Genomic DNA, 18400 nt, shown 5'->3' with positions numbered 1-18400 from the left:
GGAGGCCCATGTTCACTTCCAATCTACCTTTTATAATGCTGATAAAATATGTTTCCTATAGTATCACTTTTTATTACGGAATTTCCCAGCTCACAAATTTTAATGGGCTCCTAGTCAACTCTCAGGGATTCAAACAGTTTGTTGTTATTTGATTTGTTTTAAATAAGAATTACTGGAATTCTCATCATGGCACAGCAGAAATGAATCCGACTAGGAACCATGAGGTTACGGGTTTGATCCCTGGCCTCAATCAGTGGGTTAAGGATTTGGCATTGCCGTGAGCTGTGGTGTAGGTTGCAGACGCGGCTTGAATCTGGTATTGCTATGGCTCTGGCATAGGCCGGCAGCAACAGCTCCATTAGACCCCTCACCTGGGTACCTCCATATGCCGCAGGTGTGGCCCTAAAAGGACAATAAGTAAATACATAGATAAATAAATAAGAATTACTCTCCTTAAATTACTTAAACTCAAATGTCATCAAGTCTAAAATGAGGGGGGTGTTGGAAAATACAGTATGTTATATATAGCTCTTTGCTCCTTAGAACTATACAAGATGCATCACAGATATCACCTCACATAATTTTTTCAATAATCCTGGAATGTGAAAGAAGAAATTGAGACATAGCCAACTTACCTCTAAGTGCCAAAATTTAAATCTGAACTACCTCTTAGACTTCAATAGTGATATATATGAGAAGAAAGAAAAAAAAATGTTATGGTGATGCATGGATAAGGTGAAGGCTGCTGAGGTTCCAAGACCTGGATGTTTTGTTCTCACATCCCTGCACAATGGAGGCCTTGTGGATTGCTACTGTTTGAAGACAACTGGTGCAAGGACATGCCTATAGATGCACACAATTTTGAATATCATTTTCATCCTAAATCAAGTCCAGTTCTACCATCTCTTCAAACATAGGCCTCAGACTGCTGGCTAACTCTCAATTGCTAATGTCTGGAAACTCTACTCCCAGAGGCTTGGCCTCCACCCCATAAGCAAATGCTGTGAGAACTGCTAATATTGCTCCAGGGTCACTGCATATTGTTATTTTAAATAAATATATGCTACTCACTTTTTAATAGTTTATTATGTCTACTCAGATCCTTGTCTAGACATGGCAACAGAAAGAAAACAATGTCACAGTAAGCATTATAAATATTCATTCACTATTTCTTTCTCTCACAGACACTTAAGACATGTCATACGACAGGACTTTTTCTAGAGTTTGGAGCTATAAAGGTGAGACATAGGCCCTTCACCAAAATAATCCATCACCATAATCAGGATCAGTGATTTTAAAGCTATTCTCCTTGAAGTATTAGAGGTTCAACAAAATACCTCAGCATGTACTGATGGCTTTTTCATTTATAAATTTTAACAATTTAAATATTCACCAAATGGAAATTAAAAGAAATTGAGCTACATCTATGGGATGGAAGATTATATAATCTATAATGCTCACCAAATTTTCATAACATGCATATTCTTATGCATTAATAGAAAATATAGAATTGTATTCATATAGTATCATATATGAACATATGTATAAAAGGAAATTGCTCATAAGATACATTACATTAAATTATGAACAATGGTTCTCTGTAATGAACTGTGAATGAATTACTTGTGCTTATTTTCCTGAAACTTCAAATTCCAAAAATTATTATATATTTATTTTCACAATTATAAAAGTAAATTTCATTCTGCCTTTGTGGTAGTGTATACCATCCACTATTCTTAACAAGCCTCACCCATGTTACTATACCTATATTTCTGTCTAGTTTTATTGAAATATTAACAAATACAATTCCATATATTTAAGGTATACAATATAATTTGATATATGTATACATATATATTGTGAAATGATTAACACAACTAAGTTAGTTAATGCATCCATTACCCTCACATACTTAATTTTGCACATATGCTGGAAACATTCTCTCTTAGTTGATTTCAAGTATACAACACTATAAAATTAACTAAACTCATAATGCTGTGCACTAAATCCCCAGAATATATTTATGCCGTAAATAAAATTTTGAGCTGTTTGACTAACATCTATTGTTTCCATCCTGTAGCCCCTGACAACAATTGTTCTATTCTGTTCTGAGTGGGTTTTTTTTTTATATCTCAAACATAAGGGAGATCATACAGTATTTGTCCTTCTCTGACTTATTTCGCTTAGCATAATGTACTCAGTGTTCATCCATGGTATGCAAATTATTTTCTCATAGCTAAGTAATATTTCATTGTTTATAGATACCACATCCTCTTTCTACATTCAACTATCAATGAACACTTATAATGTTTCCATGTCTTGGCTATTGTGAATAATGCTGCAATAAATATGGGCATGCAAACACCTCTTCAAGATCCTATTTTCATTTCCTTTGGATATATACCCAGAAGTAGGATGACTGTATCATATCTACTCTTTTCCTTATGATTGTGGCAATTTATATTCCCACCAAAAAATGCTCAAACATTCTTTCTCCTCATCTTCTTCAACAACGTTATTTGTTTTTTGGATAATAACCATTGTGGATAGGTGTGAAGGGATATTTCATTATGGTTTTGACTCAAATTTCTATGGTGATTAGTGATGCTGAGCATCTTTTCATGTATCTGTTGGCCATGTGTATGTCTTTCTTGTGAAAATGTTTTTTCACATTTTCACACACAGGACGTGGCAAAGGTCTTAAGTCCATTTTTTAATTTGGTTATTTTGGGGAGTTTGTCTACTGAGTTGTTGGAGTTCCTAGATATATATACTCTATATTACTCCTTATCAGATATATGGTTTGCAAATATATGCTTCCATTCCATGGGTTACCTTTTCATTTTATTGATGGTTTCTTTTGCTATGTAGAAGCCATTTACTCTGATGTACTCCCACTTGTTTATTTTTGCTTTTGTTGCCTGTGTTTTTGGTGTCACAGACAAAAAAATCACTGTCAGGACAAATGCCAAGTTTTCTCCTGTGCTTCTTTGAGGAGTTTTATGGTTTCAAGTCTTAAATTTAAGTATTTAATCAATTTTGAGTTAATCTGTGAGTGATGTAAGATAGGGTCTGACTTGATTCTTTTCCATGTGGATAAACAGTTTTCCCAACATCATTTATTGAAGAAACTATCCTTTCCCCATTGCATACTGTTGCCCTGCTGAATATCAGCTGACCATACGTGAATGGGTTTATTCTGGGCTCTCTATCCTGGTTCAATGGTCCATGTGCTTGTTTTAATGCCAGTATCATGCTGTCTTAATTACCTTAGCTTTGTTCTATAGTTTGAATTCAGGAAGTATGATGCTTCCAGGTTTGTTCTTTCTCAAGACTTCTTTGGCTCTTTGGGGTCTTCTGTGGTTCTATACAAACTTTAGGAATTTTTACTACTTCTGTGAGAACTGATATTGGAATTTTGATGGGGTAATATTAAATCTGCAGTTCACTTTGGGTAGTATGAGCATTTTCACAATAATAATCCTTCTAATCCATGAACATGGAATACCTTTCAACTTCTGTGTGTCGTCTTCAATTTCTTTCATCAATGCTATGTATGTTCAGTGTAGGATCTTTTTATTTATTTATTTTTTACATTCATTTTATTTCATGCTATCTTAAATGGAACTGTCTTCCAAATCTTTTTTTTTTTTTTTTTTGGATATTTCATCATCAATGTATAGAAATACAACTAATTTCTAGTTTGATTTTCTATCCTGCAATTTTACTGAATTCATTTATTAGTGTTCCCTGGCAGGGTGATGGAGTTGGTTGGACTCTGCAATTAAGTGGGTCCACATGCTGGGCTCCATGATTACCCCTGGTTAAGTGAGGCCCCAGCTGTGTTTCTTGGAAGTCTGTTGTTGCTGATTTGACTCTACCTTTGATCTGGGCTGCAAGCTTGCTTCTCTATTGATCAGGGTCACAAACTGTGCTCCATAGTTGACCAGGATCACTGGTGAGGTTATTTGCCTAGGTCATGCTGCTGGCTGTGCTCTGCTGTAGGTTTGGGTTGCTACTAGGCTACCAGTTTAGTAGGCTGCAGGCTGTGCCTAGAAACTATACAGGGTTGCTGATTAAGCTCCTTGGTTGACCAGGACTGGTAGGTGTATCCCACAGTTTGGGTGGGGAGGAGGGCTAGAGGTTGGGCTCTGCAATGGGTAGGGTCACTGCCTAGGTTTCCTAATCCCACAGGGTTGCAGACTATGCCCTTCATTTCATTGGAATCATTGGCTTTGCTTTTCGCCTGGTCAGAGCCATAAGCTATGCTCTGCAATGGGGCAGGGCCTCTGGTGTGGCTTCCTGCCTGGGGGAGGCCAATAGCTATGTTTTCTCACTGGGCTGGGCTGCTGGCTAGGAACCCAAGGCAGGCAGAACTGCCAACCATGCTTCCTAGCAAGACAGGGCCACCGGGTAGACTCCAGGAGTGAGTGGAGTGCTGGATGGGCTCACTGGTCAGGTGATGCTGCCAGCAGTATGCAGTACCACTATGAAAATCCATGTGTTTCTTCTGGGTTCCTAGGTGACCCCCAGGTGATTTAGCCCCATCACTACCTCCATGTTCTCCCTGAGACAGAATGTGGCCTCCTAGGAAGTGTCTTTGATGCTGGGGAAAAGTGAATATACAGTTTGGGCTCCCTTTCTCCACTTAAGAAATTGCCGGCCCAGAGAATCCCTCTCAGTGTGGTGCTGTGTCAGCCTGGGGGGAGGGCTGACACAATCAAAATGAAGCAACTCTTCTTACCCTTCTAATGTAGCTTGCCTTGTTTATGGTCTCACCTCTGGGTTTTGAGATTTCACAAAGGCATTCTTATCTATAGATAATTGCTAATTGCTCCTTCTGTAAGGGGATATAACTAGGGATTTCCTCCTCTACCGTATTGCTCATGGTCCCTGTCACCATGTATATTTTAACCGGATACATAGCCAGGCAGATATTATCATTGTGTAGAAATACAGAAAAGGCAGCATTAGCAGTAATAGCATAGATAAGTATCTTTTTTTTTTTTTTTGGAAAGGTGCAAAATTCATGATTTTCCAGCAACAAAGTATCCGCAATGCAATAAAGAGACAAGCAACATTCAGGACAATTCTTTAAAAATAGGACAGAAACAATGAAGGCATGACTGAAGTTCATCAACCTATCAAGTAAGATGGAGGAAGCCACTTTTTTTACACTATGAACTTACCGGCGCCCATAAACTCAGGACACACTTGACAGCAAACTGAATATAACTAGCACATGCCAGATTTGCAAAATGCCGTTATTCAAGTACTGGTTCTACAGCAGTTACTAAGAGTAAGTTATTGAGAGCAATAGGCCATTCTCTTCCTCTTATCAGCTCTTATCAATTTAACATTGAACAGAATGGCTTTAAAGAATTCTTTAAGATGAAGAAAAAGCTGACCTTGTGTTAAGAATGAAGGAGATGATTATGGACCAAATAGAAGAATATGATGAAGCAGGCTTAAAGACAACTTACATGCCCCGCAAAGGTAGAGTTCCTCTCCCTTGACAGAGTTCCTGAGACTGGACCCAACACCAGCTGCCTTTTATTTCCTCAAGCTCTGCTCTCACTGCATAAAGTCAGTGATGCAAAGGGCAGTTTTCCAAAGGATCACAAATAGATAGCAGCCATTTGGAAGTCCTGTAATGAAAAGAAAAGTGTTTTAGTGACAAAGTACTTACATTTCTTCAGCCTTATACTTCTAAGATACTGCTTTAGGTAAAGTGTGCAAACTTATTATTTCCAATTCTTGTTTTCTAATAGTTTTACATGTGGCTGCATTACCTTATATTTGAAGAGATGTTCACTTACAGCATGTACAGTAAATCTTTCTTCCTTCATGTCCAAGGGAATAGTAATAACACTGATTGAAAACCTGATATGTGTCAGGATTTTTATGTGTTTACTCTTCCCAGCCTCACCATCACCAGTCTTTAGAGTACACATTATTTTAAAGTGAAATGGCATCCAAGGATATGATCTGAGTATCAAAAACATGTTACTTGCAGGAGAGCCAAGAAATCAGTGGTCTCTGACTCTAACTTGAATAGGCTTTCAACTTTATTACATTGCCAGAAATAGGTTTAAATATGTGCTGTAGGACACTTAATTCATTTTAAAATAAACACTCATGTATTAATTATAAGACTTTTCAGAGTAAAAGTATGCTTTTTAAACTGGCATTTTAATGTGAACCTTCCAAGGTGCTCAAACAATTAGTGCCTTACGATGTTTTGTGGATCAAACATTAAGCAATTTTTATCTCTCGAGATTAATTTATGTGGTTTGTCTAAAGTATAATACACCACAAAATCACATTTAAGAAATGGGTATTAAAATTATATAATGCTATTGCTTTACTTATAGGATAACCCAAATAAAGTACACCTGATTAGAATAAATTATTTAGGAGGTATTAGTTTATGATAGTATTGTTCTGAGCTCAAAATCAGTAACACAGGCCTGAAATTTAGCATTACCATGAATTGGATGTCCTCAGAAAACTAGGTTAAAATTGTTGAGCTTTAGTTCCCCCACTTGAAAACTGGAGACAATAATGGCAAACTTGCAACATTGTTATAGATGAAAAATATATAGTAAAATAAATGATTCCCAGTAGGTGCAGAACTTGTATTAACAAAATAATTAGGGCAAAGCTCATTAGAAATCTATGAAAATCCTCCTTCACTATACCTTTCTAAGTTTTACTCATTCAACACATTTTTTTGACTGCCAACATTTATCAAGTCTATGATCTGTAAAAGTGCCAACAAAATACCAGAGAGTAAGTGGCTTAAACAACAAAAATTTACTTCTCACAGTTCTGGAGGCTGGAAGTCCAAGACAAAGATTCTGTCTAGTTTAATTTCTTCTGAGGTTCATTACTTTGGTTTGCAAATGCTGCCCTTCATGTTATGTACTTACATAACTTTTTCTCCATGTACATATACCTCTAGTGTCTCTTACTCTTCTTTTAAGGACACCAGGCAGATTAGATTAAGGCCTACTTGTATGACTTCACTTAACCTTAATTACCACATTTAAGTTGCGATACCCAAATCCTGTCACATTCTCAGATATTCAACATTAGGACTTCAACATATGAATTTTATGAGGACATGATTCATTCCGTAAAACCAAACATTAGGGTAGGGAATTAGCTAAAATTATACACAAAACAGATGTGTTACCTGCCCTCATGGAATTTTAGTCTGGTGGGGGGTATAGATGAATTAAAATGATATTATAGTGTCATGGAAATCATGGGGTACATAAAGCAGAGAGGGAGACCTTTATATTCATATTTGGGGGTAAAGAAAAGATAATTATGAAATTTCTTCTAAACTGACAACTGACATCAGAAGTAGAGGTCAGATTTACAAAGGTCAAAGAGGTAAAGGTTATTCTCGGCATAGGAGATGATCTGTCCAAAGTCACAGACTTGGAAATATGTACTTAGGGAACCTAAGTGAGCATGAAGTGTGGAGAGGAAGGGGAGAGAAAAGCAGAATATGCAGAGATTTAAAAAGCATGTCACAGTCATAATGCTCCTTTCAAGCTAAATTAGAGCTTTTGACTTTATCCTAAGGGCACTGAGAACCTCATAAAAATGTGTTAGCTAAGAGAACACAGTAGCAGGTTTGTATTTTAGAAAGATTTGTGAGGTAGAAAACGGACTGATGAGAGACAAAAATGAAATCAGAGACTCCAGTAATGAAATTGCTCCACTACACCAGTCATGATGGCCTGGGACATGGAAATATCAACGGGAGTGAAAAAAAAATTGTGAGCTACTTGTGGGATAGAATTTATACTTTGATTGATTGATGAGGGATGAGAGAGAGAGACTCTAGAAAAATCTAAGATATTTGCCAAGCTTCCAATGAGTTCATGTGTGTGTGGTAGTAACATTGCTTAGCGAGGAGAGTTAAAATGAACTGGAGGTTTTGGAGGTTCTATTAAGTTCTGTTTTAGATGTACTGCTTTTCAGATGGATATCTAATGATATATCAAAGACAAAGCAGATTCTATGGGGTCTGGTTAAATGCTACTTCCATTTGAGTAAACCATTTTCAACCAAATTCAGCGCTATTATTTCTAAGATAAAATACATTTATGTCAAGTCCTTATTTTTATAAGACACAACTAAATAAACACCAGTTTTCTCTTATGTTCTTTAAAGAAATTATGGATTATAAGAGGTAACTTGCTTGGTCTGTTCCCCAACCTCACCCTGGCCTCGGCTGCCCCATGGCATAGAGAATTTCTGGGCCAGGAATCAGATCCAAGTCACAGCTGCAACCTAAGCCATAGCTGCCTGTGGCAACACTGGATACTGTGCTAGGCCGTGGATAGAACCTGCATCTCAGTGCTCCCAAGATGCCACCGATCCTGTTGCACCAGAGTGAGAACTCCGGGCTTGGTCTTTTTGAACATTATTTCATGAATCTACAGACACCAGGTAAGTTCAGCTTAAAATATATCTATGTATCTAGCAAAAAATATTTATCCTAAGCTGAAGAATGCAAGGAAACAATCCATGAAAATTTCTGGAGGGAAGCCTCATTTGTTACTGTTAAGAACACCTTAAATAAAGTCCAAAACCACATATTAAGAAAAACTAAAACAGAAAAAAAAGTTCACTTAAGAAAATAATTTTTTAATAAAAAAGAAATAACCTGATTTAAAAATGGGCAAAAAATTTGAAAGGACATTGTTCTAAAGATGATACACAAATGGACAATAAATACATAAAAATCTGCCCAATACCACTAATCATTAGAGAAATGCAAATTAAAACCACATGATGTAATACTTTACACCTTTAGGATGGTTATTATTAAACACACACACACACACAAATCACAAACAGAAAATAACCAGTGTTAATAAGACTGTGGAGAAATTAGAACACTTGTACATTGCTGGTAGGAATACAATACAGTTCAGCAGCTTCAGAAAACAGTATGACCGTTCCTTAAAAAAAATTAAACATAGAATTACCACGTGTTACAGTAATTTCATTTCTGGGTATATACCCAAAATAATTGAAAGCAGGAACCTAAGCAGACATCTGTATACCCACAGTAGCATTATTCATATTAGTCAAAAGAATGCCAATGACCCAAATGTGGTACATGCATATACTGAAATATTATTTAGCCGCAAAAAGGAACACAGTTCTGACACATGCTACAAAACAGATAAACCTGAAGACGTCATATAATTTGAAATACGCCAGTCACAGAAGGGCAAATACTGCATGATTCCACTACATAAGGTATCTGGAAGAGTCAAGTTCATACAGACAGAAGCAGAACGTGGTTGCCAGAGTCATGAGAAAGAGAGGAAAGGAGAGTTACATGTTTGCAAGATGAAAAAAAGTGTTGGAGATGGATGGTGGTAACAGCTGCACAGCAATGTGAGTGTGATTAAAGACACTGAACTGTATACTAAAAATCATTAGATTCATATTTTTCAAAAATTAAAAAAATAAACAATTATATACTATTCCCTTTACTTACAAATTAAAAAGCAAAACTCTCAGTTCAGCATATGGCCAAGTGTATGGTACCAAAACTGAGTCAGCAATAGTGAATGCTGAATACATAAGAGGTCACATTATCCTGCAAAGTGTTTATGTGATATATATAATGTCAAAAACAACATTGTGCAATAAATGTCAACTTTTCAGCATAGATACAGTGTTATAAACTCTGAGATCTTTTCCCTGTCCTCACTAAATAAAGTACAACAGAAACTGAGATTAGAACTTACTAAGATTTGGGTGGAGAAAAAAAAAAGGATAAAATAAAAGTCAATTTATAAACAATATTGTTATGTCTGTAATTTATATAAATATTTTAGAGGATATTTAGAAAAAGCCCCTTGGTAATGAGTTTCAATACATCAAAGCAGAAATAAACACATATGTTCACAGTGTCTTGGAGAATAATACAAATAAATTATTACAAAATGAGAAAAAGATTGATTGGACTGATATGCTTTAGAGCTGCTGTTTCTTTTTGGTTAATTCCATTTATTACATGAAGTTGCTTGAAACTTCTTAAAAGTCTGCTTAATATTAGCTTGTTAAATATTGCCATAAATGTTTTAGGGTTTGGTTATTGCTTTCTTCAGATCCATAACCTTGCTTTAATAACCCACATATATTCACATCCACTTAGCAAACACATTACATTGTGTCATTACGTTACACAATGAGTATAATTGGTTTACTTCCTACTGATTCTCTCCTAGGTCTAAGTCATCAGCAAAGAATCTTCTCTTAGAGCCTGGAAATCCCTCTGGCATCTGAAGGGATTTAGTCAGGTAAGAGTCACCTTATCCCTCTCAACATCTTAATTATTTATCACTTTGCTCCAGGCGGGTCAGGACTTTTTCTGGGGATACTATCAATCTGACTTGAATCAGAAAAAACCTCAGGGCTCACTCTCAGTTAAAGGAAGGGAAATGTCCAATGGCTGAGAGGTGCTCCACGGAGCTTAGCACCCTCATTAAGGTATAAATGTGATTTCCTGATCCAAATTTGCATATAAAAAGTCAACTCAACAGCCTCACCCCCCGGAAAAAAAAAACAGAAAGAAAAGAAAAAGAATTTTTTTTTTTTTTGTCTTTTTGCCTTTTCTAGGGCCTCTCCTGCGGCGGCACACGGAGGTTCCCAGGCTAGGGGTCTCATCAGAGCTGTAGCTGCCGGTCTACACCACAGCCACAGCAACGTGGGATCCAAGCCTCGTCTGTTGCGACCTATACCACAGCTCACTGCAACATCAGACCCTTAACCCACTGAGCAAGGCCAGGGATTGAAACAGCAACCTCATGATTCCTAACCACTGAGCCATGACAGGAACTCCAAAAGAAATATTTTTTGAGACAGATGCCTCAAATTCTTTACATTCACCTTTGTAGATCTGCTGCTTTCTTCTGGACATATGCCATTTTCACAAATTCTTAGCGGGTCCTCAAGATACTGGAGGGAAAGGATAACGTGAAAATCCAATGACTATTTTGGTCTTTAGGTGCAGTCAGAAATTGGATTCGAACAGAATTTGAAACTGTTGGCAAAATGATAGGAAGCATCAGTGATTTCAGTTGCTTTGACATCCCCTCATACACACCTTACTACACCCAAATGTTTTCCCCAGTCAGTGAAATCAAAAAACTTTCATTCGCTATTCATTATTGATTAAAAGTGTTTTTTTCTTTGAAGTATACATTGTTTCCAAGAGAGCCTAGAAATGTCCACTTGGGAACTCAGCGAGAGGCTGTGTTAGCATGATGAAATAAGGGTATTAATGAATCTCCTTGTTATTCTATCAAGTAAAGTAACCTAGTTTGATTCTCAGAAGGCCTGTGAAGGTCTATGTGACTGTTGGTAAACCTTATAAACTCTCGCTGTCTCATCCTCTCATCATCTCATCCTCATCATCAGTAACATTTAAATCTACAAGCATTCCCCAGATCTCTTCTTCCATTCATTGCTGTAAGAACTATACCCATTGTCTGAAGGTATAAGACAAAGACTGAGCTATCATCCACGTGACAGCCTAGATACACAGATCATCCAAATCCAATGTATATGAATATTCCTGAAGAACACAGAGAAATTAAGATCTAGAGATGTTTGAAATAGCTGATTTCTCCTCCTAAAAAAATGTTTTTAATTCATTAAACAACTCGCTTTGGTTCATGTATTCTGATAAAGCATATGCCTGGTAATGATTTTGGGTTAGCCCTCTTTAGCATTTCCATGCTATGACCTAGACAGTAGAAAAATTTCCCTTAAGCATTCCATACTTTATGTAAAAATGAAAGGGGTCTCATTCTGTCATAGCCACATGTCTACCAGGTATGGCAATGGTATACACTGGTGGTAACTTTAATCAAAGAAGGTACTTGTAATTTTTGTTCTTCAGAGATTTCTCTCCTGCTAATACTGACCCAAGGTATGTATATTTTCCTTTCCAAATTGTAAATATGATCTTATCATGCTTCTTCGGAAAGTCTCTTACTTTTTAGTCAATTATCACAGGGATGTTTTTAAAATTGTGGTCAGAGAGGATACTTGGTGAGTACCATTCAGAAAAGTGTTTGGGGATAGATCTTCAGTTTTGCTAATTTTCCCCTAGGATCTTTTTGCACCTCCCCTCTCCAACACGCACAACTCCATAATGTCATGAGCTAATTCACATAATAAATCTCCTCTTCTATATCTTTATATACCCTATTGGTTTTATTTCTCTAGAGAGCTGTGACTAATACACATCCCCTCTTTTTAAAATGTCTGTGTTGCAAACATAAGATCTATCCCCCTAGCAAACACTTAAGTGCATAATATAGTATTGTTAACTATAGATACAATGTTGTACCACAGATCTTTAGAAATTATTTATTTTGTATAACTGAAACTTTGTACCCAGTGGGTAACAACTCCCATTTCTCTTTCCCCAGATGGAGACAATCACAATCCTATTCTCTTCTATAATTTTGACTATTTCAAATACCTCATATAGATAGAATCATGAAGTATTTGTCCTACGACTGCCTTATTCACTTGCAATAACGTCCCCCTGGGTTCATCCATGTCAAGATTTCTTTCTTTTTTAAGGCTGAATAATACTCCATCATATATATGGTATATTACATCTTCTTTATTCATTTATCTGTCAATGAATACTTGGGTTGTTCTGATACCTTGACCATTGTGAATAATGGTGTGATGACTATGGAAGTGCATATTTCACCTTAAGACACTAATTTTAAATTTTTTAGATATATATCCAAAAATGGAATGGCTAGATCATACAATACTTCTATTTTTATTTTCTTGAGGAACCTCCATATTGTATTCCATAGTGGTTGCACTGTATTACACCCCCACCAGTAAGTGATAAGAGTTCCAATTTCTCCAAATCCCTGCCACACTTGGTTATCATTTTTATTTTATTAATACCTGTCCTAACTGGTGTGAAATATCTCATTATGGTTTTGATTTGCATGTCTCTGATGACTGTTGATAGTGAACACATACTATTTACTAGTGGTCATTTTTGTGTGTCTATTCAAAAAGTCTTCAAAATTTAAATCAGGTTATCAATGTGATCATCCTTTTTCTGTTGAGTTGTGGGAGTTGCTTAACATTTTGAATACTAACCCTTATCCTATACATGGCTTTCAAATATTTTCTTCCATTCTGTTGGTTGCACTTCATTAGGTTGATTTTTTTTATTGCTGTGCAGAATCTTTTTATTTTCTTGAGTCCTACTTAACTATTTTTGTTTACATTGCCTGTGCATATGGTGTCAGATCCATGAAATCATTGTCAAGACCAATGTCAAGAAGTATTTCTCCATGTTTTTTTGTTTTTGTTTTTGTTTTTCCTAGGAGTTTTATGCTTTCTGGTCTTACATTTTAAAAAATTAGTTTCAAGTTAATTTTGTATATAGTGTAAGACAGAGGTCTAATTTTATTTGCTGGCATGTGGATATCCTGTTTTCAAAATACTGTTTATTAAAGAGAATATCCCTTCCCCACTGTGTATTCCTGGCACCCTTGTAGAAGGCCAGATGACCCTGTATACATGGGTTTATTTCCCAGCTCTCTCTTCTGTTAATATTGGTCTACATGTATGTCTCTATGCCTGTACCATACTATTTATTTTGTATTTTTTTGTCCTATTGGGGTTGTACCTGTGGCATATGGAAGTTCCCAGGCTGGGGATTGAGTTGGAGCCACAGCAACACCAGATTTGAGCTGCATCTACAACCTACACCACAGCTCATGGCAATGCCAGATCTTAACCCACTGAGCAAGGCCAGAAGTCGAACCCACATCCTCAGGGATACTAGTCACATTCATTACCCATGAGCCACGAGGAACTCTCCATACTGTTTTAACTGTTGTAATTTTGTAACATATTTTGAAATCAAAAGTGTGAGGCCTTAGGCTTTGTTCCTCTTTTTCATGATTGCTTTGGCTATTCTGGGTCTTTCATGGTTTCAGTGTACAGGTCTTTCTCTCTTGTGTAAAGTTTTTTCTAAATATTTTCTTGTTCTTTATGCTCTTGCAATGAAATTACTGTGTTAATTTATCTTTTCGATAGATATTTAGTGTATAAAAATGCACCTAAATTCTCTACTTTGATTTTGTATCCTGCCAAAAAATTCAAAACCACAATGAGATACCACTTCATATCTGTCAGAATGGCTATCATCAACAAGTCTACAAATGTTGGTAAGGATGTGGATAAAAAGGAACCCTAGTTTGCTGCTAGTGGGAATGTAAATTGATGGAGCCACTACTAAAAACAGTATGACGGTTCTTCAAAAAGCTAAAACCAGAACTACCATATGAAGCAGCAATTCCACTCCTGTATATATATCCAAATAAAAGGAAAACACTAGTCGAAAATTATACAAACACCCCCAATGCTCATAGCAGCATTATTTATAATAGCCAAAAGCTGGAAGCAAACTGTTGATCAATAGATGAACAGATATAGAAGATGGGCAGTATATATAGACAATGAAATAATACCCAGCCATAAAAAAGAATTAAATTTTGCCATTTGTGATAATGCCGATGGACCTGGAAGAAATTATGCCTAGTGAAATAAGTCAGATGAAGAGGCAAATACTGTGTGCTATCACTTATACATGAAATCTAAAAGCATAAAACAAACATGAATACAACAAAACATAAACTCACAGATACAGAGAACAAACTAGTGGAAAGGAAAGGTAGGAGGGGCAATAAAGAAGTAGTGGATTAAGAGGTTGAAACTACTATGAATAAGTAAGCTACAAGAATGTAACATACACCACAGGGAAGACAGGCAGTATTTTATAATAACTTTAAATGGAGTATAATCTGTAAAAATATTGAATCATTATTTTGTAAACCTGAAACTAATATAATATTGTGAATAAACTACACTTCAATTAAAAATTAAATAAATAATGTATAGAATCAGATATGGCCAGAAAAGTTTAGAAAAAACATGTCATGGTAAAATTGGCCCTTCCTATTGTGAGATGTATGATCATAAATAAACCCTTGTTGGTCAGGATATATGGAAAGACATTTGAGTTCACCTGTAAGAGCCTGAAAATATCTTACTTTCTTCCATATTCTGGCTCATAAGGCACTGACTCTTCCTGGCAATCAGGAAGCTGGTGCCCTAGCGCAGATATGGGCCCTAGCAACTGACCCATCAGTAAATATGGCAGATTGGATACGTAGAAAGAACAGTCACAACAGCACCCAGATGGAATGACATATTGCTGAGGATGCTGAATTGCCCTTGACATATACCATGGACTGATTAATACATTTACAGCATGTCCTATGCGTTCTAAACAACATCCAAGGCAACTGCCAAAGGATTATGGGGCCATCCATCAGAATTTCCAACTTGAGACTGACAAACTTATTATATGGGCCCCTCCTTTCCAAATTAAAGTTTTTAAGAATGTCTTGATTTGTGTGCACACTGTATTTGGTCTAATCCAAGTTTTCTCTTGTTGCCAAACAAACTAGACCGCCAACATTAGAGAAACTAAGTACCATGTATAGACTGCCTCATAGAACAGAGTGAACAGGAGTTACATTTTAAGGGTCATGGCATGCAAGAATGAGCAAAAGGACATGACACTGAATGGAGGTTACATCTCTGCTACAGCCCATAGGCAGCAGGGTTGAAAGGCAGAATAGAATATTAAATTAGCAGATTAAATTAAATAACAAGTAAAACCACTTTGCCCTAGTGGACCAGTGTACTGTCCCAGACTTTCAAATACCTGAATGACCAACCCTTAGATCCCATTATCCCATATGCCAGACTTGGAACCTCTGCCAAGACGTTCAACGCTATAAAGGTATGAAAATCATGGGAGACAGCCATTGTCCTGAATGACACAGTGGATCAACCTGTTATACTGCTGAGACCGCCAAGCCCCAGCACACCTTGGAAAAGCTTTTTTCTAGTGGAATTTGCAATGATAAGTCCTACTGGGATGGTGCAGCCAAACAGCTGCCAAATGAACCAATTCTGTGCAGGTGAAACCCCTTGCTGACCATTCAGGGCACATTCTAGAAGAGAAGGGCAGGCAAGACCCAATTAGGAGGAATAAAATGCTGGAGAAGGTCATCCAGAGGCCATGACCACTAGCTGACCTGCGAGCTGGAGCCCAGAACGCTCAACCCCTCCCTTGTCCTGGGAAAGTGCTTTCGGCTGGCCCACTATGCTCACAGCTGGAGCCATTTCACAGAAGTAGCCTTGAGAGAGTAACACGAGAGGGAACACATGGCCTCCCTCCATGAAGGCCTCTATATTTACTTGTAAAATTCCTGCCCGCATGTGCAGAGATCTACTTGTCTCACAGTGTCCCAAAACGAGTCTCTTATATAAGTTGCCTTATTAAAACACCGACCTACCAATTTAGAGTGAGTTGCCTCTTTTCCTCAGTCGCTCCTCGCCCTCCATGTCCAGGTGCCAGTCTTTGAAGTAATAGGAGTAGAGGCCGGACCCAGGGCCCAGCAGCGGCTGAGGTGCCATGGCTGAGGTGAGCGGTGTGCTCGCATGCCTGAGACTTTCAGGGATAGAGGCGGGCTTGTGCCGACAGCCGAGGCCAGGGACAGGAGTTCAGGCCTGTTGGCTGCAGATGCAGCGCTCCAGGTGCGGCTCTAGGCACAGGCAACAGCGCAGCGTCGCGACCCCAGCGTCTGGGCCTCGTCCGGTCAGCGAGCTTCTGTGAAGATCCGCCGGAGACGCTACGCTGGATAGCTGTGAGCATGCGCACAGCGGCGAAGGAGGGAAAAATCCAGCGAGTGCGTGAGCCGCCTCCTGAAGAGGTGTGACTATCGATCACAAGTGTGGGTTCTCAGGCCGAGGGCTTCCATGGTGGCTGGGGCACCTGGTGAGGAGGAAGATAGAAGCAGGCAGACACGCAGTTACTGACTGGCATTTGTCAACTCGAGAAAACTTGTGGAGCCCTCAGCACCAGCAGCAGCAGCGGCCTGGGTCTGTGGTGGCCGTGTTAGCTGCTGTTTTCGTCAGTGACGAACACTGCTAGTGTCCTCTGAAGAGCGGTCCACTAATGTCCGCCGTGAGGTCCACAGTGAGGAAAGCGCCACGGTTGCACTGGCATCTGCAAGGGCTGTTGTGGCCCTCCGAGGCAAAAGCTGCTCAAGTCCTTGGCGGAGCCGGCCGGCCACGGAGAAGTGTGTTCGCTTTGCCCATTGCCGGTATGGTAGCCCCTGATTTCCTTCTTCTTTCTTGCGGTCTAGCAGCTCAGCTATGCCAGTCTCAGGGTGAGATGAATCCAAAGCCAGTCCTCCTTCAGTCTCTGAAAGCCTGGGAAGCTGGTTGCTCTCCTCTTTCTCCTTTTCCTGGTGAAGGGAATTCTTTGGGTTCTAGAAGTTCCCTGTTTGCAGGGCCCGGCCTAGGGGATGGGATGATGCAGGTAAATTGAAACTGTTCTTCCTGACCTTCTTGTGAAGTTATTATTGAACTTTTTGCTCCACTGTATTGCTGGAGCTTCTTAAATGGACACTTGAGTTCTCCCAGAACTGTTTAATTTGTGGATAGCTATCTAATTGTTCTTTGTGGGAAAGTAGAGGCTGTACTCTCCTACTCTACTATCTTGCTGAGTGGATCTAAACAGTCCTAAAAATTTTTTGAATGAACTTCTCTATGTGAACAAAAATAAATATGCTGCTGTAATTTTGATTGCTATTACAGCCGTTAAGAAAAAGGAAAAAAAAAAAAAAGAGGAATTACATCTTTAGCAGGCTGAGTCTACCAATCCATGAATACAATATGCAGCTCCATTTTTTTAAAGATCAAAATGGTTTTGTTGAGCAATTCATGAATGGTAAATAAAAAGATGCACCCTATGCATATCTGTTTTTTAAGGTCCTTGATTCTTTCATCAGTGTATTTGCAGTTAATATTGTTTCTATATATGTTTTACATATTTACATATGAGTAATTTGGGAGTTATTTTAGATATTTACAGTATTGCTTTTGAATTTCATTTTATAATTGTGTATTACATTGCTAAACATAAGGATGCAATGGATTTTTATGTGCTGACCTTGTATCCTGAAATTTTGATAAATTCATTTCTTAGTTGTGAGAAGTTTTACTCTTATTTTGTTTTCAGACTTTTTGGGATTTTCTCCCTAGATTGGTGATGTCATCTGCAGGTAAGAACAATTTTACTTTTTCATTTCAAATCTGTATGATTCTGATTTTGTTATCTTGTAATTCCCTGGCTAGAGCTTCCTGCTTGGTAGGAATGGTCTGTTTAATAGGTTTGGTGTGAGTTGATATTCCTACTAGGTCTTTCACTGTTACGTGTGAGGTTAGC

At 37.9% G+C, this 18400-nt stretch overlaps 1 protein-coding gene and 1 long non-coding RNA gene across 11 annotated transcripts in view; one reads left to right on the top strand and one right to left on the bottom strand.

Annotated features, from left to right (window-relative positions):
- LOC146402259 (uncharacterized) overlaps window positions 1–16810 on the bottom strand; it is a 528845-nt gene extending 512035 nt beyond the window's left edge. For 3 of the 5 annotated variants that reach the window (XR_014805837.1, XR_014805835.1, XR_014805838.1), the window contains exons 1-2: window positions 16464–16810; window positions 5484–5648 (exon numbers count right to left, since the gene is read on the bottom strand). This is a non-coding gene — a long non-coding RNA (uncharacterized LOC146402259). Of the gene's footprint in view, window positions 1–5483; window positions 5649–10929; window positions 11084–16463 lie in introns of all 5 variants that reach the window. The other 2 variants (XR_014805836.1, XR_014805839.1) reach the window with 1 other exon arrangement.
- A 24-nt stretch (window positions 16811–16834) lies between these two features.
- Window positions 16835–18400, top strand: part of LOC106510491 (uncharacterized) — an 883709-nt gene continuing 882143 nt past the window's right edge. For all 6 annotated transcript variants that reach the window (XR_014805816.1, XR_014805819.1, XR_014805820.1 and 3 more), the window contains exons 1-2: window positions 16835–17273; window positions 18194–18236. Coding sequence is in view for 2 of the 6 variants with exons in the window: in XM_084960197.1 (XP_084816323.1) it covers window positions 18224–18236 (13 nt within the window). In the remaining 4 variants the exon portion in view is untranslated. The remainder of the gene's footprint in view (window positions 17274–18193; window positions 18237–18400) is intronic.

Source organism: Sus scrofa, chromosome 6 (assembly GCF_054392235.1).
Source record: "Sus scrofa isolate SSC_HxYL_T2T_F1_AM1 chromosome 6, Sscrofa_HxYL_maternal_Yorkshire_Landrace_v2.0, whole genome shotgun sequence".
Taxonomy (NCBI): domain Eukaryota; kingdom Metazoa; phylum Chordata; class Mammalia; order Artiodactyla; family Suidae; genus Sus; species Sus scrofa.
Note: the sequence above shows the minus strand (reverse complement) of the source record. Positions and strands in the feature narration are given on the sequence as shown.